Source organism: Physeter macrocephalus, chromosome 20 (assembly GCF_002837175.3).
Source record: "Physeter macrocephalus isolate SW-GA chromosome 20, ASM283717v5, whole genome shotgun sequence".
Taxonomy (NCBI): Eukaryota; Metazoa; Chordata; class Mammalia; order Artiodactyla; family Physeteridae; genus Physeter; species Physeter macrocephalus.
In genome coordinates, this window is record NC_041233.1 from 47,291,954 (window position 1) to 47,316,502 (window position 24,549).

General features: G+C 37.7%; 1 protein-coding gene across 3 annotated transcripts in view; it reads right to left on the bottom strand.

Moving 5' to 3' along the window:
• RNLS (renalase, FAD dependent amine oxidase) overlaps window positions 1-24,549 on the bottom strand; it is a 313,163-nt gene that overhangs the window by 282,916 nt on the left and 5,698 nt on the right. For all 3 annotated transcript variants that reach the window (XR_008616142.1, XM_024121151.2, XM_055080964.1), the window contains exon 4: window positions 20,867-21,025. Coding sequence is in view for 2 of the 3 variants with exons in the window: in XM_024121151.2 (XP_023976919.2) it covers window positions 20,867-21,025 (159 nt within the window). In the remaining variant the exon portion in view is untranslated. The remainder of the gene's footprint in view (window positions 1-20,866; window positions 21,026-24,549) is intronic.

The following is a 24,549-nucleotide window of genomic DNA, read 5'->3' on the forward strand; positions in this document are numbered from 1 at the left end:
ATGTGTCTTGGCGTGTTTCTCCTTGGATTTATCCTGTATGGGACTCTCTGCACTTCCTGGACTTGATTATTTCCTTTCCCATGTTAGGAACGTTTTCAACTATAATCTCTTCAAATATTTTCTCAGTCCCTTTCTTTTTCTCTTCTTCTTCTGGTACCCCTTTAATTGAATGTTGGTGCATTTAATGTTGCCCCAGAGGTCTCTGAGACTGTCCTCAATTATTTTCATTCTTTTTTCTTTATTCTGCTCTGCATTAGTTATTTCCATTATTTTATTTTCCAGGTCACTTATCCGTTCTTCTGTCTCAGTTATTCTGCTATTGATTCCTTCTAGAGAGTTTTTAATTTCATCTATTGTTTTGTTCATCATTGTTTGTTTGCTCTTTAGTTCTTCTAGGTCCTTATTAAATGTTTCTTGTATTTTCTCCATTCTGTTTCCAAGATTTTGTATATCTTTACTATCATTACTCTGAATTCTTTTTCAGGTAGACTGCCTATTTCCTCTTCATTTGTTTGGTCTGGTGGGTTTTTACTTTGCTCCTTCATCTGCTGCATATTTCTCTGTCTTCTCATTATGCTTAACTTACTGTGTTTGGGGTGTCCTTTTTGTAGGCTGCAGGTTTGTAGTTCCCATTGTTTTTGGTGTCTGCACCAGTGGGTAAGGTTGGTTCAGTGGGTTGTGCAGGCTTCCTGGTGGAGGGGACTGGTGCCTGTGTTCTGGTGGATGGGGCTGGATCTTGTCTTTCTGGTGGGCAGGACCGCATCCAGTGGTGTGTTTTGGGGTGTCTGTGAACTTATTATGATTTTAGGCAGCCTCTATGCTAATGGGTGGGGTTGTGTTCCTGTCTTGCTAGTTGTTTGACATGGGGTGTCCAGCACTGGAGCTTGCTGGTCATTGAGTGGAGCTGGGTCTTAATGTTGAGATGGAGATCTCTGGGAGAGCTCTTGCCAATTGATATTACGTGGGGCCAGGAGGTCTCTGGTGGTCCAATGTCCTGAACTTGGCTCTCCAACCTCAGAGGCTCAGGCCTGACACCTGGCGGAGCACCAAGACCCTGTCAGCCACACGGCTTGCTCTCGGGAGGCCACGAGCTGGGCGGGTTGTGTGGGCCGCATGGTCAGTTTCATCACTTAAGAAAGTAATTTTTATCTCCCTTGTCTTCTCCTATATAGTAGGAATAATAATACTGGGTTGTTTTAAGGATTATTCACAAGACATATAAAATATCTAGCACATAAAAAGATGCTCATAAATTGGACCTATTGCTATTTACTTTAGTTTTAAATTCCCACTGGCCAAATGTTTGAAGAACGGATAACAGCAAGGGAATGAAAGGGAAGTAAACCTTAGCAATAAGTGCCAGACATGTGACAAATACAAGTTAAACAACAGCAGCAGCAGTTTCCTTTCATTGACTGATCGTGAGCCAGCAATTTATTAGATGCTTTAATACATTATCTTATTTAATCTCCCCCAGTGCCCTGATGAGGTAGGAATTATCACCTCAATTGTATAGAATAGGAATCAGGGAGTTAGAGAGGTTAAGTAGTGTGCCCAAGGACACATAGATAATAAGCAGCAGAGCCCAGACTAGGAAGAAGGGCAGAAGAAATGGTCAGAAGTTGCTCTTAAGCCTAATTATATAATTAAAAAAACATATTTCAGAAGCAACGAGAAGAGAAATGCAACAGACAAATATTCCTACTATGAGCTCCTTAAGAACTGGGGCTAGGGCTCATTAACCTAGGTGAACTCAGAATCTGGGACAATGGGACAATTCCTAGAATACAGTGAGTGCTCATTAGATGTATGTGTATGATAGTTAATTGGAAAGCAATTGGCAATGGGGGCAATAAGATATCACAGTGTCTCAAAGCAAAGTCTTTGTGATGACAGTAAATATAAAAGGTAGAGTAATGAGAACATTCATGCATAAGGACAATAGTCACAAACTAAAAATATCTTTATACATCTACTGTCTGATAACAACTACTATCTATCCATAGAGCTTTTCCCCCATTATATTATTATATAAAGATTTCAATCACTACGAGTAGTATTATCTTAAAGTGTGTAGGGCAATGAGGAGGATACACACACACACATATACACACACACACACACACAAACACACATCTATATTTTGGGGGTGGCCTAAAATTCACTCCATTGTATATGGGAAAAAAGTCTAAATGAAAGAAAACTCTGTAAAAATTTTTTAAAAATGAATCAAGAGCTTAATTCTCTTTTAGTCAAATATCTATAATTTTAAGTCATGACAAGATAAATTCATGATTATGTTAGATTTGGGCAACTACATTTATACCAGTGTAACCTCAGTAATTGGATAGCTTGCTCTTTTGGTGGGTGGGGTGGAGTGGGAGTATTATGAAAACAAAGAGAACCTCAGTCTATCAAAATTTTCAAAGAAAATAACACTTTGGCCAAACCAAAATTCCCCACAGCAACAACCTACATACAGCCACATCCAGTGACTAAATTATGTTTATGCTTTTCTTAAGCAACAGAGTTCATTCTGACAATTTATCTACTAAGACTTGTGCCAGAAAACTGCCTATTCATTTTCTATATTCTGTTTGGCAAACAAAGCATGACACATAGCAATATAAAAGAAACATATAATCCCAATATGCATGTGCAATCATTGTAGAGAAGTGTTCTAAATTGTCTTAGGCCTGTGGCATTGGCTTTCCAAACAGCATTTAAACACTGCCACATGCTGTTCATCTGTGTATCCTGCAGCCTGTGGGCACCAGCCTGGCCCCAACAGAAGAATGAATCATACGCCAAATTTATGAAGCTGTTAACTCTTCAAAAGCACCAATTGATCTTGAAAAAGGAAAGTATAACAATCTTGAGAATTAGTAATTCTTTAAGAATTAGTAATTTCTAATTAAGATTCTATGAAGCACGCAGTTGTAGTCATGACATAGCAGTCTCTGTGGGCACCCTGTTTTCTGTTAAACAGATTTTATAGATAATGTATTGAATTTACTAATGTGTTTGAATTTTTTATTTTACAAATTTCATTACATCCTTTCTTTATCAGTTCTAATTGCATGTGGTGCTACATAGGAACCATGTCCACTAAATATATTAGTTTGAGTATATCTTTTGTAGTCTAAAGTAAATTATATACACCTCTTCTAAAAGTAGTGTAACATCCAGATGCCTGTAATGTACTTCAAGGTAGAAATCATGTTATATTCAGTTTTGTTCTTCTTGTGGCTGATGAAAGAGGAGACTCTGAGAGAATTCTTGTTAAATTAATAAAGGGATGAATGAATAAGCATAGTTCAGAATTTCAGAAATTTCTAGCAAATGACTACCACATCCTCAAAGAAACTACCATTGACTTCTTGTTTCCTTTGTATAAAAATAATATATTTAGAAAGAGATTCATACAAGTTGTCATTTTTACATCCTCTTCCCATATTCAGCAACAGCATCAGCTAAAACAAAGGCACTAAATATCCTTGCTGATCTTAACTACTTTGATCAGAAAACTTGAACCACGGTGTGCTATACTATGTTCTTGTCTAAAGGCCTTAATTTTAACAAAATCAAGTATAAAACATTCCAATTAAAAACATGTCAGTTTAGTAAATTGAAAAAATCTTAGGTAGCAACAGCATAAACTCAGTATTCACTCACTTTAGTCATTTATTCATTAATTCAAATACTTAAAATATCTAATGTGCTTAGAGGAGATCAAGTGCTAGAGGGAAAAAATATTCACTGGTCTCATTTTAAAGTCATAATCACTAACTTCAAGTGGATCTTAGTGCTGCCAGGCTACCCTCCTTCATTTTGCTCAGTTCACTCCCCTAGATGATTATGTCACACCTCTCCTCTCCCTTTAAACCTTCAAAACCTCCTGCCCCTCCCCAATCTCAGCTGATGATCCTGCTTCTTTTTTCACTGAGAAAACAAATCATTCAGAAAAGGACATCCACAGGCTCTCATCTCCAAGTATATCATCCTGTCCCCACCTGTGCTCATGTGCTCTGCCTTCCCTCCTGTTATAGTGGGAGAACTGTCTGGCTCCCATCTAAGCCCTCATCCTCTATCTCCTCCTCAAGACCATGACTCCTGTAACTGTCAAATCGTGGTCTACAACATCAATTTCCCTCTTTCTATTATATTCTTTCCACGAGCACACAAACATGTTATAGTGCATCCCATCCTAAAAATATAAAATAATAAAAACATGATCCAACCTTCTTCTCTAGCTACCAGCCCAATTCTTTGTCCCCCTTCACAGAAAAACTCCTCTAAAGGATTGTCTAAACCATGACATTCTCAGTAGGAGTAATATCACCCTCAAAGGGCAAAAATTTACTCTTAAAAGACAAACAATTCTTACTCTTTTTATATATAAAGCATATATATATATATATATATATATACATAAAATATGTAGCAAATATAAAGTATATCTATGATAATTCCATTGGGGTGGGTGGAAGACAATTAGGAAAAAGTGTCTAAAAAACTCTTTAGGGAGATGATAATGAAAAAACCGATTGAGAAACACTGGTCTACACCCACTATCTCAATGTCCTCTCTTCCTGTATCTTCTTGAGCCTTCTGCAATCTGTTTTTCATTCCTAATACCCCATAGAAACTACTACTGTCAATGTCACCTATGCTTTCCATATTGCTAGATCCAATGGCCAACTCTTACATGAAACTATAGGCAGCATTTGTATAGCTTATCACTTCCTCTTCCTTCAGACATTTTCTTGGCACCACTGATGCTTAGTTTTCTCCCTAACTATCTGAACACTTGAGATCCTATATCAGGAAGAGAATTGATGCAAAAACTATTGATTACTGTACATCTGGCTTGCAACCATTTTTCAACACACCACCTGCTATAACCCAAGCTACCCTCATTTCTGCCCTGTATTTTTATAGTATCAGTCCATCTGGTCAACTCAACTCTCTTACAGTCTAAATTCCACACAACAGGAAAACACCTCCTCAAATCTAAGTTAGATCACGTCATTCCTTCAATGGCTTTCTGTCTCACGTGGAGTAAAATCCAATGTCTTTATCACAGTCCACAAAGCCCTATATAATTGGGCCTCCTGCTTCCTCTCTCCTCTAACCTCCTACCACTGCTCCTCCTTATGCACTGTACACCAGCAACAACGGCCCCCTTGTGAAACTCATTCCTTGGGGCTTTTCAACTTGCAGCTACTTCTGCTAGGATATCCCTCCAGATAATCTCATGGCTCACATTTTCACTACCTTGAAGTCTCTGCTGCTCAAAAATCACTTTGTCACAGGTCTGCTCATACTATACACAAAAGTACTCCTGGTCACTTTTAATTTCCATATAGCAGCTTCATTTTCTTTCCCAGTACTTACTATTATCTCACATAGATATTTTACTTATTTTTCCTCCTCCCACTGGAATAGAATATTATAGAATATTATGACTCCTACCACTGGAACAGAAGTTCCTTGGAACTTTTATTGTTTGGTTCACTGGTGTATTCAGGGTGTCTAGAATAGTTTCTAGCACACAGTAGATGTTCAATAAATATTTATATAATGAAAAAATAAATCCAACATCTGAATAAAATATTACAATTGCCACTTAAAAAAAATAAAACTGGATTTTAATTTCTCTCCTTGGAATAAAATTTTATAATCTCATATGCCTGTGGCAAGTAAAATTATAAGAACTCACAGAAATGGAAAGCAAACTCTGCCTTGGATATTCAAAAAGTGATTTTCTTTGTCTATTTCATGGAAGAAATTTTGGGAGAGACTGATATTTAAATAGCTTCCTCAAACCAACAGAGAATTCTACACTGGTAAACATAAAATGTTCTGTGCTAGCTACTCAAGTATTTTTTTAGATTCTCCCTCTCATTCTTTTCTAGAAGCAAACATTCAAGTCAGAATGAAAAATGTCAGACTCTGGAAACTAGCTTTCAGAAGCGTGATAGAAGACCAGAATGTCTGGTCAGCAGATAGCCATACCTCATAGATCTGATGCAACAGAATAAGAAACTTCTTAAATTAGATACATTGGTGGAAAAGAAAAACAAATTTGAGGAAAAGCTTATCCAATGTAGAATGTTGGTATTCTTCTATTCCTCTCTTGCTCTCTTTTAATCTTAAATGTTTAAAATTCCCTGTTTTAAAATTAGTAGTTGATTGTGGTAATATGTTCTTATTTGTGTTTAGCACATTTTATTTGAATCTTCAGATTTTTCTACCAGAAAGCTAAGAATCTTAGTTCTCAAATTTCTTCTCTCTTTAAAATGTCTTTGTCAGCCAGAAAGCTAAGAATCTTAGTTCTCAAATTTCTTCTCTTTAAAATGTCTTTGCCAGCTCAGATGGGGAAAAGTTTAATTCAATTCAGTTGGTGACTCAGTTGGTGATAATGACGCAATTCAATAAATTATAGCTCTCTGCTCTTTCATCTCACCCCATCTCTAGTTTTGACATTTCTTTTTAAAGCCTTTCTGTTATCGAAGAACTCTGAATGAAAAATAGAGTTCTAAGTTTGGAAGGAAGTACACAGCAGTAAGACAGCATTAAGAAGGGATCTTTTCTTTCTTTAGAGAAGCAACCTTCTGGCCTAGTTTCAAACATCATACGTCTATTGACAGCACGTGTACAAGAACAAAAAAGTCCAAATATTTACATCATAGATGCATTTATATCAAGCATGGGGAGATCATACACATTAGTGCTGGGTAAAGAGGCCAAAAGGTACCTTGCCCCAATTACTTGAGCCTAGAGAAAATCTGGATTCCAGATCTGCCACCCAAAAGCTATGTGACATCGGACAAGTTATCTTAATTTCCCTGAGTCTCACTTTCCCCTTGTATAAAGTGGGATAAAATAATTCTCATAAGGTGACTGTAAAGAGTAAAAGATATACTGTAGGTAAAATGCTTAATAATAGAAATTCACAAAAACTCTGTTTGATGTTGGTTATCATCATCATCAAGTTAATTCTCTTGCTCTTTTTTTTTTTCCCAACACAAGTAACTCGTTCCTCAGAAGGACATTTAAGTAGGAAAACTCCCTCTGTCCTGTCAGGACCTGGAGTGGGTAATAAGCACAAGTATTGATAATATCAGTGCCAGATCACTTAAACTCCCAAGATGAATGAAAGTCTCTGCCATTTCTGCTGACTCTCAAGTTTTGGGAGGGTGGCAGAGAGGCAAAGATTAGCTTGGGTTCCCTCTCAGGCACTTAGAGAGAGAATATAAGATCAAGTGGAACCAACTCTCAGTGTCTAATATTTTGTAAATAATAATAAGGACAAGTAGATGAGGCAGATACAAAAGGTGAAGATCAAGATAAAAGGAATTTAATAGTAATAATTATTTTTTTGGTCTAAAATTGAGATCTCACTTCATAAGCGTGCAGGAAGCCCAACAGAACAGCTAATATCTAAAGAAGGTTAGAAATTGAATTATTTCCCGTCCTATGGAGATGGTCTGCTGGAAAAAGCAATTAAGCGTATTATTCGATGAATAAAGGACTTTTGTCTCCTGTGCTTGTAATCAAAATATTTTCAGCAAAATCTCAAGGAAGAATGAAGAATTTAAACTTCTTTTAGTAAAAAGAATTGGTTCTCATTTTTCCATCAAGGATGATGGGAGATTCTAGAAGGTCTAGGAAGGAGGTTGAAGGTATTCATTATGAGTAATATTTTATCATTATATTCTATGGTACATAATAAGTTCTGAGATTATGCATTTTTGTAGAATAGATTACCAAAGTTCTAAGTGTCTGTTTAAGGAGAGTGTATGTGTTAAGATTAGAAGCCTTTTGAACAGTTTTCCCCAAGTCCTCAAATGTTTTTTTCCTCCCAATCCAATTAGGTAAAGTCGTTTCCCATCTCAACGTATCTAGTCAGGTTTTAAAAGGTAGATGCCATATTTTTTGATGAACTAGGACCTCTGTTGTTTGTTCAACAGATGTTCACTGCATTCTGCCCCAAATCCACATTTCCAGCTTTACCTCCCCAAAATTCCCCACTGCAAAGCCTGTACTCCCACTAAGCCAATCTATTTTCAGCTCCAATATATAAAGCAAGTGTTTCTACTTCCAACTTTTTGCTAAGACCTGTTTTCTCTCCACAGCCTTCTCTTCCTCTCCCTCTGCCTGCCCTTCGTGATGTATTTCAGACTGGTCAGTCATCCAATCAGTACACAGAGACCGAGGCGTACATGTGTGAGGCGCTCACAAGCAGTAGGTAAAGTCAGAGCCAGCTCCCGTCTTCTTATACTTTATATTCTTAAATTCTACCCGGAAAGACACACATTGCACAATGGATTAAGCCATTAGTTAATTACAATTGTGATAGTGTTAAAACATGAGGCACAGGAAACTAGGCTAACATGTAATGGGAGGAATAGCCTGGTCTTGGTGGTCGGGAAAACATTATTGTGGAAGCAGTTTTAAACTGAATTTGAAGGCCGGGCAGAGGGCTAAAGTGGGGCAGAGGGAGGTCAACAAGCAAACTTTTTTGATGGGGGCATGGTTATTATTAAATTGGGATATATTAATAAAAACATAGTAAGGAAATTCTTGCCTTCCAGACATTAAAACTGCAATAGTATTTCTGCTCCTTTATCCTGGCTCTCTGTAAAGTTAAGGACAAAAAGCAATAAAGAAGCCACTGGAGAAGGACCTGGCCATCTGCTCTCAGAGAGTTCTGAGAAATTACCAGTAAGAACTGGCCTTACTGCTCTGAGCCCCACTACCCAGTCAATATAGGAAGAAGACTCAAGCGGATATGAAAGCTCTCTCAGGAATGTCATATTCCTGGAGAGAAGTTTTTTACCCAAATCCTGTGAGATGGGAGGAGGTGATTCCCCTCCCTAGGAGGTCCCCAGAGGAAAATTCAGAAAGAAACCCTGGGGAGGGAGCTCCAGGAAGGTTTGACAAGGGCCATGTTTTCTGACTACTACTTGCTGAACTGCAGAACCTGTAGGGGCTGGGGCAAAGCTCTGCTGGTGCGCTGACTTCGCTGCCTCTAGGCTATAGGAGGGGTTTGTTAACAGCCCCAGAAAGGTTCAGTGTGAAACCGAAATCTGCCCACTGGGCCAAGAAAACACACCACACACTGTCTACATGGAACCAACACTAAGCATCAGACAACAGGAATGAAGTGCAGGGAAGCCAAGGCTACCTTCTTACCACCAACAAGCTGCCAGTCATAGGAGCAATCAATGTCTCCTGGAGAATATAGTCTGAAGGGAGGGGTGGGTAGATATTCAAAGAGAGACTGAAGGGGTGTGTGTATAAAACAGATCCCACAATTCACTCTGCCACAAGCCCCTGGTACCACATACAGGTCTACCTGGCACTGAAGTTCAAAAATAAACACAGCTGTGTCTTAAAAACCAAAATGAGACTATTCCAACAGCCAAAAGTGACTAGAAAGTTGGAGCAAATGATCAAGATGTCATTAAGGCACTCACTCTCTAGAAAGACATGGAGTTCAAATAGGGAAGTGTGAGGGCAGTTCCAGGAAAAAATAAAACTTCCTCATGTTTACACCCATATAGTTCAGACTCCTTAAAAATGAGTTACAACAACAAAGTGATTATAAAGAAAATAGTGATGGTTTGGCAAAGGAGTAAATTAATGGAACAGAACAGATATCCAGAAACAAATGCAAGTATATAAGGAACTTATCATATAGCAAATGTGGAAATTCAATTTAGTGGGAAAAAGAAACTCTTAGTAAATAAATGGCGCTGATAAAATTGGTACCACTATGGGGGAAAATGCCCACAAAGCTAGATCCATATCTCATACCTTATAAAACACATATTATGTCAATAGTAAAGATTTAAATGTAAAGCATAAGAATTAAAATTATTAAAATATAATTTATAATATTTATATGACGTTAGAGTGAGAGAAACAGTTCTTAGCAAGTCAGGAAATCTATAAAAGAAAAGATAGACTTGACTAAATAAAAATCTTAACAAATTATTATGGCAAATGACATAAACAAGAGCAAAATACAAATAAATGGTAGTCTGGTAGATATCTGTAATACCACATGAAAAACTTTAATATCTCTTATATATAAAATGCTCCTAAAAGACAATAGCCCACTAGAAAAGAAAGTGTAGGAGATGACCAGGACATTTACAAAAGAGGAAATCTAAATGTCCAATAAACTTATGAAATGAAGCTCAATCTCACTTTCAATCAAGGTAAATGCAAATTAAAGCAAGAATGATGTACCTGTTTTCATTTATCAAATTGGCAGAAATCTTAAAAAGATTAATAAAAACTTAAAAACATCCAGTGCAAATGAGTATATAGAAAAACAGGCATTCTCAAACATTAAGAATGAGAATCATCACAAAATTTTTGGAAAGTAATACAGCAGTATGTATTAAAACATACAGAGCTTTTGACCCCAAAATTCCAATGTTGGTATTTCATCACCCAATTTAGCAATAAACAGGAATAAATAGGAAAAAAAGAGAAACCACATGAATGCTATCAATAAACAATGAGATGAAAAACTAAATTCTGGTACTCCCAAACTAGAGAAAATCATGCAGCTGTTAAATAGAAATAAATTAGATGTATTTATCCAAAGGAATTAATTTAAAATGCAAATTTCAAAACAATACATTTAGAAGGTGCCCATATGCCTGAAGCAAGGTGTGGAAGGGCACTCACTAAACTGTTAACATCAGTTACCTCCAGGGAGTGGGAAAGGAAGACAGCCCAGGGAATGAATTACTAATTCAACTTTGGATTGCTTCATTTTTTATAAGATTACTAATCAGCTTTGTCATTCAAAGTAATAAAAAATATATTTGGGGAGAGGAAAAAATAGGAATACTTAATATTTTTAACTTACCCAACAAAATGTAATACAGTAGACATTCAAAATTTGTGGAATGAGGTAGAGAGAAATAGGAGGGAGATGGAATATGTTTAAACTTAAGTGTGTTTGTAAGGGATAAGAAGATGACCATTAATGGAATGACAAAGCACTGTAGATCCTATAAATAATGTGAGGAAAGGAATAAGAAATACTTGATAAAGCTGGCAAATAAGAAAGTGGAAAAAAGTGAAAAAAAAAAGTAAAATAAGTAAGTAGACATGGATGTAAAGGATAAATACAATATAGTTATTATTCCAATAAATGTAAAAGTGTTGAATTCTCCTATCAAAAGAAACAGACTTTTCATGTTAGATTTAAAAATTCAGCTAGGTGGTGTTCACTGTAAATACCTAAATAAACATAAAACAACAAAAGTGATATTACTCACCATCTCTACAAATATAAAAGATTCCACAATAAGCCTAATAAGAAATGTGTAAGTTCTTAAGATAAAAGCTACAAAATTTTTCTGAAGGATGTAAAAATACCTAAATAGAGAACTTTGATTTTCTTGGATGAGAAGATGCAGTACTGTAAAGACATAAATTCTTCCTAAATTAACACTCAAATTCAATGCAATTCAAATCAGTAGTCCAACAGGATTTTTTAATGAAACCTTATTCTAAAGCACACAGAGAGAAATAAAACATTAGATTAACAAAGAAAACTTAGAACAAAAGTCATCAAGAGGACCTTATTCTACTCTATATGAAAATAACTGTTTGCATCCAGTATGGAATTTAGTGCAGAAAATTTTTGTTTCAGATTTGTGCTATCAAAGCTACACTTTGCAAACTTGGAAACCTCCTAAATGTTCATCAAACTGGTTTAATACATAATGGTAAATCCAAAGAATAGAACACTATATAGTAAAAATTATGACAAACGTGAACATTCACTGGCATTGAAAAAATTTTCCTAAGATATTATAAAGTAAAAAAAATATTTTATTTCTACCTTAAAAATACCTAGAAATATGTATTAACTGGGTTAAGATCCATGGGGCTGGAATTATGAATATATTTTATTTTCTTTTTACTTTCAAGTTTTTCATCAATCAAGTGTATTAATTATAAAATAAAATTCAAATTCAAAAATCACATAATATTAAAAGAAGAAAGATACTGAACAATTTTGTGTACATCAAGTACAGCATCCAGGTGCAAATTGGTGGTAGAATATCTGAAACCAGAGTATGTAGCCAGAGGTTAGAAAGGAAAACAGGGTGAGGGGACAGCCTGAGGAGTTCTGTTTTGCTTGCTAGAGCACCGATGTGAGAAAAGAGGGGGATAGTACATAGGTGACTACTGAGAAAGTGGTTATTTACTAGGACATCTTTAGAAAGTTAAAAATGTACCGCTAGGATTTTTAATAGTTCATTAAAAACCTACCATCTGGGCTTCCCTGGTGGCGCAGTGGTTGCGCGTCCGCCTGCCGATGCAGGGGAACCGGGTTCGCGCCCCGGTCTGGGAGGATCCCACATGCCGCGGAGCGGCTGGGCCCGTGAGCCATGGCCGCTGAGCCTGCGCGTCCGGAGCCTGTGCTCCGCAACGGGAAAGGCCACAACAGAGAGAGGCCCGCATACCACAAAAAAAAAAAAAAAAAAAAAAAAAAAAAAAAAACCTACCATCTCTGAATTTACTGAAACTTTTAAATGACTACATTTCAGGCGAACAAGTGTTTCAATTTTTAAAATGTAAGCCAAGTAAGCATTTTTTAGATGCAGTCAAATAAATAATATTTTATTGGATTGAAAACTTCTGTACTTTGAAGTAAAGTGGCATTTCCTTAGTCTAAAACTATGTACCTTAAGGCCTGAAGTTTTCTGTTCTTCCTTTGGTGGTTGTATTCTAGAATTTTAATAACAATTTCAGATTCTCCTAATTTATAATTAAATATACATGTATATGTATACATATATCTCTACTGCCATTGTAAATCTCCATTGTACAGCTGTGGAGTTTTATATTCCTAGATAAAGGATTTTTCATTTCTTTTAGACTATATTCATGTATGCATCCTTTAGTTATTATAGTTTGCATTCTTGAGACCTATAGGTTTATTACATCTTTGCTATAATATAGCAACCAGAAATTAAAGAACTCACCAAAATAAGTCATTTAGGGAAAATCAACTCTCCTTTCTCCATCCTCCAATCTATGAAAGAGATGCTCACTGTTGTGTTTCTAAAGGTTGGGATGCCTCCCGCCTCACATACAGACACGCGAAAATGAAGTGTCTTTCTTTTTCAGAGTCTTAAGTTGGATTCAGCTAGTGGATTCCTGAAAGTGGGAGTGGTTAAGGAGTGGAGATGAAATGTTTAAGGGACAGGGGTTTGGGGGAGAGAGAGAGAGAGACCTGGCTCTCACTTGTATGCCCAGCCCAGCTGGGATCTTGCTGCAGAATGCCTTTGAAGCAAGTCTCTCACCCTGGAGAGCAGTGGAAAGATCTCAGTGTCAGTACAGTGTTATCCCTTGAAAGGCATCCCTGAGTCCACACAAGGCAATGTGTCTAACCCATGTCAGAGGACCAGGGCTGGCCCAGCCCCACACAGCAGAGGAGGAGCAATAATGATGGCAACCTTATGGACTTATGCCCCACACCTCCCCTGTTTTCTGGCACTATAAAAGCCTGGGGTTCCTGTGTGATTCCAAAGGGAAGGGAGGCAGCTCTAATGATGAATGAGGGTGGGTTTCCTATCAGGTGGATAAAAAGATGCTCTAAGCAGATAATTTGTATATTTAGAGAAATGGAGGAACAGACGATCCTTTGCACCCTAGTGTTGTAAATTCTAACTCAAGATGACCATACGATATTCTGGATACAAATACACCATTGTTTTGCACAAGGGCAAAGTAACGCTTCTCACTGTGTTTTCAATATCCTTATTACTGATATCCAAAATCCTTACTAGGATTTTTCTGGCTGCCTTTTTGTGGGCCCACATTTGTCTGATAATAATGAATCATCTGCAGAGACATCTCTCCCACTACCATTTGCTTATTCATAACCAAGAGCTCAGACCACATCATCTTATAAAAATGCTTTCACATCAGTTTCCCCTAACACAGAACTTTTACACTTGTCAGACGTAAAGCTCATCTGTTATTTTTGTGCCCACACACAACTTCATGAGAACACCTGGCCGATGGGCATGGCATCTTCTAAATTTACTTGAGTTAGCATTTAGAAAAATGTCAGGAACATGGGGACACTTAAGAAATAGTCCCATAGTGATGCTTCCTCAAAGGTATGGGTGATCCTATGAACAGTGCGCATGGAAGTCACGCAGGTGGGGGTAGATGTTATGACAAGGTGTTTATTCTCTTACTCTGGTACAGGTTTGGGGGTGTGGGGTGAAGAGGTGTAGGGGGGAGTGAGGTTGTACCTCCCTCTAAAAGAGGTGGCTTTCATAAAAATGTCGCTGTTGACTTGTGAAAAAGCTCCGATAATGACTTACCCCCCTTACAAAAGTGATCAGTTCGTTAAGTAAAAGTTAACTAATGTAGAGTTTTCAAGGCAGTTGTCACGTTCTTTCACAACAAGGAATATGTCTGTAATGTATCCTATTTGTAAAACCCTGAAAATAAAATAGCCACCTTTGTTTAATCCCCAACACCAAGCATACAACCCTTTAAATAGACATCTCAGACCTTTTCCTTAATGGTAAAAAGTCACAAACACTAAAAAGTTACTGGGAACATTAACTTTAATACTTCTAAATCCTCTACTCAGATTACCTCATGTAATCTTCACTGTAATCCTATGTGGTTAGATAATGTTATTTATCCTCATTTTATTTACATGGAAATCGAAGCTCAGAGAGGTTAAGCAACTTGCCCCAAATCACCCAGACAGTAAGTGGCAGAGCTGGGTTACAAATCCTGGCTTTGTCAGTGTACGTTCTTCACTCCCTCCACAGAGTAGCCAATGCTAAATAAGTAGTATAAAACCCAAGTGCTAGAGAAGGTTCTGAACGCTTTCCCTGAAGCACAGAGCCCCCAGGAAGCTCTGAAGAACTCAGAGGCCCAGAGCTGGATCCTGAAGGACAGAGAACACAAAGGATGTGTCAAATTGTTCCAGGCAACGGGAGCTTTGTGAGTAAATGCACAGATGAAGAATGTGTGGTTCATTCAAGGAACCTAGAGGAGACCAGGATTCCTCAAGAAAGAAGGCCAGCTAGATGACTCTCCTTGCCTCTCTCAACTCTCTTTTTGGCAACTCTCCTGATCTGTGGTCACATGCTCAGCATGGACCACACTTTTGCTCTCATTTGTCTGCTTTCTGAAGTAATGTTAGGGGGCTTGAGGGCTTTGGTCCAAAATTAGCAGTGTTTTACAGGGTAAGGGTGGGGCAGGACTAGCACATTTTCTCCCTGGAGGGTTACTGACATGTTTCTGCTCAGATGAATATGGTTCTCACCTCTATGGATTCATCTGGTCAGAGTAGGAATGCACGTGAGTCTACATGGGGATAGGAGGAGTGGCTCTCACACGGAGAGTCCAGCTCCAGACCCAGTGTGTCTCCTTCTCTCTCTGTGTCTCTCTGCCTCTGTCTCTGTCTCTCTTTCTTTCTTTTTTCCTTCCTTCCTTTCCCCTCCCTTTCCTTCATTCCTCCCTTCTTTCCTTTCGTTTCATAAGAAAAAAAAATTAGCATTCTGGTTTTAAGGATGTGAGATAGCGTACCAAACTATAAAGGAAGATTATTCATTAGGAGACCTTTAAAAATATGCACTCCTTTAATACAAGCATGTGGGAGAAAACCTGAGGAGCCCCATGTAGGAGGCGGTCTGATGTACAGAAAAGAAATTTTCCATGATCCTCATTCCTCATAATCACTTACCACATCCCACCTGTTTTATTTTACATTGTTTGTCCCACATCCTTTCCACTGCCTCTGCCACTTTACTAGCAGGAGTATGAAAGAACTATGGCAGGCAAGTCAGGTATGTGGATTTCAGGCCCAGATGTTCCATTACAGTTGATGAAGAGCTCTATTTAAGGGTGTAGGAAACATGAAATCAAGACAATAATGATATCTGAAAGGCGCCTCCTTTTTTCTTGACCATACTTTCTCCTGTCCAGCCCCTAATAAATTGTATGAACTTGTACAGGGCAGATGATGTCTTAAATTCCTCATCGGGGTGGAAGAAGCAATGAGCCTCAAGGTTCCTCCTAATCCTAAAATTCTGTGATCCATCCAAGGTTCATGCTTTCATCCTAGTACCGTGAATCAGGGACCAAGCCAGGACCAGTAGACTCTAAGATTAGCTGAATTCTAGGAGCTTATAATCAAGTTGGGAAACAAGACAGATGCTCAGGCATTTGGCAGATATTGACTGAACAATAATAGTGGTGTGTGGGTCCGCATGCACCTTGGTACTTGATGCTGGGTGGGGATGGGGTGGTCTATAGGAGCCCTTTCCTCCTGGATTTTATGGTTTAGTGGGAAAGAAACTTACTGAAAAATAAGAATCATAATAAAATCTGATGAGTATAATGATAAGGCAGAATGTCCCAAACAAGCCTAACTGGGAGGAAAAAATTCCCATAAGGTACTTGTTAAAGATATGGATTCCTGGGCCTGACCCAAACCCTAGCAATCAAAATCTTCTCAAAGGTGCCCCTTAAGTGTTTTTAACTCTCAATCTTCATTAGGCAAGTTTGGAAAACATGGTGATCAAAAATGAGCGGGACACTGTGGGAACTCACAAGTACATGAAACAATCAGCAATAGGATAGTCTGACATCGTGTATAACGGTGGTTACATGTATGGGCTCTGGAGTCACACTACTGAGGCTCACATCTCAGCATCACCACCAAGAATGGAAATAATAGTAATTAGGATTGTTGTGAGGATTAAGTGAGCTAGTCTTTATAATATTAATATATAGAGAGTAGCACTGTTATAGAACCAGATGGCAAATCATGAATCATAAGAGGTTCACTATATAGTTCAAAAAGCTTCCCTGTTCTCCTAACTGGGAGAATGTAGTAAGTGTAATAAGTAATTGCCAAAAAAAAACTAGTTCTGTTTCTTTTGTAAAAAGGAAAATAGGGAAAGGGAGGATGGATAAGGGAAAATCCAGACCACAATGTAATCAAAAGGGAAGTCTTTCATGTAACATATGGTACTATATTGATTCTAAGGGGTAGACATGATTTAAAAAGAGAGACAGAGAGAATGAAAGGACAAGCACAAAGAAAGCTAAAGACACAGGGCTGCTTATGGTTTGTATGAATGTGAGACCTGTAGCACAGCCCTAGTTCTGTCACTAATTAGCTATGAACTTTTGGGTAAGTTAATTATCATGGACCTAAATTTATTTCCTTGTGTGAATGGAGTTTTGTGAATTATATTAGAGATAATTTTATAGCCTATATTTCGGTCATCTTCATAGTTCTCTCTAGTTAAAAAAATTTGGAGGGGAACTGCAATATATACTGCGTCCACTAGATGGCAATAGATAGCTTTGTAAATGGAGGTCTTTCACAGAAACTGAAGATGTCTAATAAGCAAGCAAGAGTGTATTTAAGGTTCTCGAGAAACAGAGATGGAACTAATTCCTCATACTGGGGTCCTTATTGAGATTTATAAGATAAATAGAAATCATATGTTTTTAATCCCTTTGTTTTAGACCCACAGGTATTCAAGGGTCATGTTACGACATTCTGTTTTAAACCTTTACTGCTAAGACGGGTTATTTCATAACAATGAAGCAAACGCAGAATTGCTTGCATGAGGTCCAATTCTGACCTGAGCCAGTAAAACCCCCCAAAGATCCTTACTCTTAGTCAAAAGTGCTAAGTCAATCATTCTTAAACTTTTCATCATAAAGAGCCTACATATCCCACCACTAAAAAAGAAAAGGAAAAAAGATCTATTTCCTCTTCAGCACGATACACTTTTTAAAATGGTGTCACCATTATCATTTTTTATAGTAAGAGTAAACTATCCTTATTTTTAAAGTTACGACAGTTCAAAAACTTGTATCAAAGAAGATGAAAATCACCTTCAAGCAATAACAATGTTATTAAACTATTTGGGGTAGATAGAAAAGAAACAGCAATGCATGCTTTTATCTTTTTTTAATTAAAAATATTTTTAAATCTTCCCATGTTAATAAATATATTAATGATCACTAGCATTTAATAGTTCACAGCTAAATATTTACAAATTTTATTCAATATACTTTAACCAAAATGTCTGGCCTTCTGTGACAACACTTTCCTTCACAAATTGACAGAAGTGGCCCCATTTAAAGACGAGTAATGATTAGACAGGGACCTATGCAGAGAAAAGGAGGAAGACAACAGAACGTACAGAACCTAACAAATGAGCTGATGAAAAATACATATCAGAAAAATTTTTCCAGGAAGCAGATTAGTTCAACAAACACTTAGGCAATGACCTGAAAACAGTGAAGGAATATATGACCTCTTTGAAACAATATCTCAAGGAAGGGAGCAAAAGGAACACATTTGAAAACTACATGAGTGACATAGAGGAAGGCTAGAAATAGAAAATAAAAAATAATGCAAAGACCAAAAAACTGACAGTGAGTTGAGACAAACGGCAGATATGCAAGGGAGATACTTTGAATTTTTTAAGATACTCTGAGATCATAATAAATGGAACAGATATAGATAGATGGTCACGTAAGTATTAGAAGGAAACAGCTGAAAATAAGGGAAAAGCTGAATCTTCAAATACAAAATGTACAACACGATTCATGAAAAACTGACACAAAACTATTAACAATAAGATATAGCTTTATGAAATTACTCGACTCAAAGATAAACAAATACAAAAGAGGTACTTCTAAAATAAAATATCTCTGAAAGGCTAAAAGTAAAAAGGATGTACCAGACAAATGAAAATAAAAGAATGAGCATCTCATTTATCAGTCAAGAATGATATGAAAGCAAAATAAAATGAAAATGACACTAAAGAAAGAACTTAAGTTAAAGGGTAAATTTTAATGAAGAAATATTATGAATCAAATAATGTGGTATCAAAAAAATCATAAAGCAAAATTTGTTTCCCAAAACCCCAGGAAAGACAGAAATACAATAATAGTAGAAGAATTTAAGTTATCTCTCTCAGACCAACACAGTTCAGCTACTCAAAAAATAAGGATAAAGATGATCTAAATAAAATTATTAACTAGCAGGCCCTTAAACATCTTAGGCCTCAGTCTATGCCATGGTGTTATATTTTATATGTCATTTAATACAAATATTGAGAAATACCTTCAAAATGCAACATTGAAGGGTCTCCACATACAAAACTATGTAGCTTTTAAAAACTGGAATATGTAATTTACAGTACCACTGAATATACTAACCAATAACTGTGTTTTAGTTAAGTTACAGTATGTTATTTAACACTGTCTCAAAATCAATCCAATTATTACAGAATCCGAGGCAATAAATTATCCTACCTTAAAGTGACTTTGCAACACAGTAGAGGTAGACTCATGAAAGAGATCATTGAAATTCGTTTTTTACTTTGCCTATAGCTATCTAATAAACATTCCAATCCTTTCTATATTACTGTCTCAGACTGTACAACAAAAGAAGCTATATATTGTTACTGCATGGTAGAACTGATACTCAAACTGCTTTCAAGATGTAATATGCAGCTACACTCTTCCTCAGAGAACAATCTCTATTACAGCTCTAAATCTAGGATCTATAAACCATATTCAGTACCAGTTTTCTTTCTAACAGTGGCATAAAAGGCTATTTCTCAATCAAATCCAACATCACCTTCAGTCATGCCACAAAGTCAAAAGCTACAGGCATGTCACATCCCCAAAGCCTTGCCACCATCACCAGACTCTGCTTTGTTATAACTCATGGACTTCAAAGCAAGATGAGGTATCCTCCAGAAATCAATGACTTTGATGTGTCAGGGTCAGTCAGACATGATGAAAGGGAGGAGAATAATCAGTTAAACTTGGCATAGGTAGATACAAAGCAGAGATATAGAAAAGCTTTTCTTAAGAATCCAGGTAACAGGGAAATCTATAGAGACAGAAAATAGATTACTGTTTGCTCAGAGTTGGAGGCAGAGATGGGGGATGGAGGGATGGAGGCGAGAGCTTTAAGATATGGGGTGTCTTTCTGAGGTGATGAAAATATTCCAAAATTGACTGTGGGAATGGTTGCAGTATGTCGTTGGATATACTAAATACCATTGAAATATACACTTCAAATGGATGAGTTGTATGGTATGTGAATTAGTCTCAAAGCTGTTTTTTTTGTTTGTTTGTTTGTTGTGGTACGTGGGCCTCTCACTGTTGTGGCCTCTCCCGTTGCGGAGCACAGGCTCCAGACGTACAGGCTCAGCGGCCATGGCTCACGGGCCCGGCCGCTCCGCGGCATGTGGGATCCTCCCGGACCGGGGCACAAACCCGTGTCCCCTGCATCGGCAGGCGGACTCTCAACCACTGCGCCACCAGGGAAGCCCAGTCTCAAAGCTGTTTTTTTAAAAAGGAGGTAGGAGAAGCCAGGTGAAAGGTGAGTCAACAAATCACAATCAGGGAAGGACATAAGACTCACACTCAAGAACAATCCAAGGTAAGGTTTACCAGGCTTGTCACATAATCAATGCTTATATCATAAAAACCTTCTTTTTTCCAGAATGGCCATAGAGAGACTGTTCTTCTTTTGGGCCAAACTACTACATTTCCATTAAACATATTTACTTCTTAAAGGCAAGGAAAAAAAGAGAAATATTCAATTTTTAACTGGGGTTTTAAAAATCTGGATTTCAATTTGACCTAGACTAATATAATGAACCAGGCCATAGTATCAGTTTTTAAAACATGCAAATCAGTAGAATCCCTAATATACCCTTTGCTAAGTCAGTTAAACTGAATTCACGCTCTATGAAAGGGAGCCCATTGCCTAAGGTAAACAGTGCAGGTTGAGACTCACAGTTGACGATGTCACCTTGAAGCTGCAGAATCTGAGGAGCTGGCATTGTGAGGACAACAATATCAAACTGCTCAGGGGAGCCTGTTTCCCTGAGGACTTCCCACTTGTCATTTCTCAGGTTGATCTGGGTCACACATTGTCTGAAGTAGATATCAGCACCTGTTTCAAAAGCAAAATCATATTCACATAATCAGGATTTTCCATACGAATGAGAGGGAAGAGAAGAGTCACAAACTGGATCCACTCAGATGAATAAAATGGTAAAGTTCGTCTTGTACAGCCCCTGGGCTTCACTTTCTTTACTTTCTATCTCGTTTAATGGGAATCCCTCCCTCTGGCACCCTTGGACCTCCCTAACAATGCCTGCTCTGGGGAAAAAAAATAATACTACTACAATTAATAATAATAGAAACCATAGATATCTTTCATTAATCATCTACTGTATGTCAAGACTATGCCAAACACTTGATATACATTATACCAATTCATTTCCCAGGTAAGGAAACAGATTTAGAAATGTCACGCCATGATTTAAATCCACATCCACCTGACTCTAAAGTTCATTATCTTTGTAGAGCAAGTATACATCTTAGTAAAGCTGTAAAGAATTCTCTCTAGTAATACCAAGAAAGAGCAATATTCCCTATTAAAAGTATCAATATTCCCTATTGAACCTGAAAAAAAAACAACTCTGAAGAGAAATCCAAGTCTCATCGATGGATCAATTACCTTTATGACAAACAATCAAAATGAAGAGAAATACAATCTGGAATAACCTCTCATAGCATTTCCCTTATTTGCATTTATCACAAAGATATTTTAATAATTATTTGAGTAGTTACATGATTAATATTTTCTTCCCTTTTAATTTGTAAGCTCCATAAGCCACAAATTATGCCTGTTTTTTCTATATGTAGCATATAGCATATAAAATATTGTACTTGGCACGTACTAGGTATTTAATCAATATTTGTTTAAGAGAATGAATTATGAACCATAAACTGAAAGATAGGAAAATATAATTGGATCATTAACTCTCCTTGGTATACTAGTACTTACCTCACATTCCAGTTGTGAGAAAATTTTGATGTTAAAGCAAATCTACTTTTATTTGACCTCGTGAATAGAAAATAAATAAATAAAAATGGAATAAGGGGGAAAAAGCACAATGAACGATCCTGTCCATCACCGCATGGGACACCTCGTGCTCCTAGCCACTAAAAATCCAGCTTAAGGGCTTCCCTGGTGGCGCAGTGGTTGAGAGTCCGCCTGCCGATGCAGGGGACACGGGTTCGTGCCCCGGTCCGGGAGGATCCCACATGCCGCGGAGCGGCTGGGCCCGTGAGCCATGGCCGCTGAGCCTGCGCGTCCGGAGGCTGTCCTCCGCAACGGGAGAGGCCACAACAGTGAGAGGCCCGCGTACCGGCAAAAAAAAAAAAAAAAAAAAAAAAAAAATCCAGCTTAAATCCAACCTTTGCCATGAAGCTTCCTTTCCGTGGCTACTCCAGCTCAAAGCGATCCTTCTCATCTCGACAATCACTGCCTTTACCACTCATTCTGACATTGATCCAAAGTATCTCTATGCTTTAGGTGTGTCTTATCTATCCCAAAATACTCTCTCGGGCTCCTCCATGTCAGGTCTCCAGATCTCATATACCTTTACATCTTTCACATTCCCTTGAATAACTCTACAACATAGTAATTACAAATTTTTTAAATCGAATGCAAATATGGTAGAAGGAGCGAGGCCCAGGGTTCAATCTCTTTGAGGCAATTAGCATCATTCTGCTCAAAGATTAGAGCAAGGGCTTCTAAATAGTGCTTCAACTTGCCTGAGGGTTTCTCTAAGGCCCCTCCTCTGGGAAGGCACAAATAACTGGAGCTTTCAACTCACACTCACCATCTCCTTTACTCCAACCAGAATGGCTCCACTTCCCTCTGTTCTACTGAATTAAGATGTCTCACCCCTCAGTTGCCTCACTGTAGTCCTGGTCCTGACGGGGACCTCAACTAAGTCAGCTGACTTTATATGTTTCATTCAGTTGTGTTTTCACATAATATTCCCTTTGAAAACAGCGTTACATTGGTTTTGTTTTTGGTGGTGAGTAGGTGTGTGTGTTTAACAGAATTGAAGTCCACTAACTAGAAATTCTCCATATCCAGTCAAACGTCTTGGACATATATCCCAGTGGTCCCAAAGTGTTTTGCAAGATGTATATCAGTCAGCACCAGCAGCACCTTGGAACTTGTTAGAAATGCAAATTCTCAGGTCCCAACCCAGACCTACCGAATCAGAATCTGGGGATCAGGCCCAGTAGCCTGCATTTAACAAGCCCCCAGGTTTGTTACCATGTACTTTGAAGTGTGAGACCACTGGGGTAGATAGATAGACCCAAATCTAACACCACCACCAGCAAAGTCACTCAAAAAATAGCATTTTCCAAGAGTTAGGGGCAATGGTATAGCTGCTCTGACTAACCAGGAAGTTTTCCTTTCCAATTGCTAAGAGTCAGTTTCTGGGAAAGTGGCATTTCCTTGTGAAAGTAACTAATAACTTTTGAAAGGACCACATGACCCAATCTATAGGCTCTGGAAAATCATTTTTAAACACTTAAGAGAACTACATAATATCTCTCAATCTGAGCTTAGTAAATTTGACCGTTTCCCTCTCTTGCATAAAATCCTTCAGTGGTTTCCCACTGCATTTAGGATAAAGTATAAAATCTTAACATTGCTTACAAAGCCCCTTATGATCTGGCCCCTGCTTTACTCTTAAACTTCACCTCTTACTGTTTTCTCCCTCATTCACTACCCTCCAGTCATGATGACCTTTTCATTCCATAAATGCACCATCTTCCTCCTACTTTAGAACAGTTGCCACTTGATATGCCCACTGCATGCAATTCTCACCACTCAGCTGTTGGCCTAGTTCACTCTTGCTCACCTTTCAGGTACCCATGTAAACATTAGCTCCTCAGAGATGCTTTCCCTGACACATTTCCCATACCTCACTCATCTCAAACTCACGTTAGTTTAGGTCCTATTATTATAGCTCTCTCATAAGGCTCTCACTCTTTCTTCTTAGCATTTATTATGCACCCTTTTTATGTGTGTGAAATTAGTTTTTGTCTTTTCCCCTCACTACACTCTATATTAACAAAGGCAAGGTCTATGTGTTTTATTTACCACTATTTCCCCAGCACATATTTCATAAAAATAAAAAAATCTGCAGGTAACTACAAAGATATCAGAACACAAAGAAGTTTTAGCCATTTTACAAAGGCAAATATGTTTCTGTTATATATTTATTCAATGTGTATCCCCTGCCTTCTTCCACTTTAGAGAGAGACTCTAAAGTCATTTTCCTCCAGTAATTTCCTACAAAAGGTTTCAGTTCAGAACTGCTGAGATGGACCTGAAGAGACGTAAGCAACGTCTAACTAAATGCACTGCTTAAACTGCGGAGTGCTTAACCAAGGCTCCTGACCTTCTCTCTGAAAGACACTGTTATAGATGAGTGCCATGATCACCCGCCTAGGAGAAATTTTGAGACAGAACTGCCTTAATTGTCTTACATCAATTTTAGAAAGAAAGTAAACACAAAAGTAAAAAGGGAGAAAATGATAAAAATTATATATTACTAGAAAGAAATCACACTAGCTGATAGTATCTGCAAATTAAAC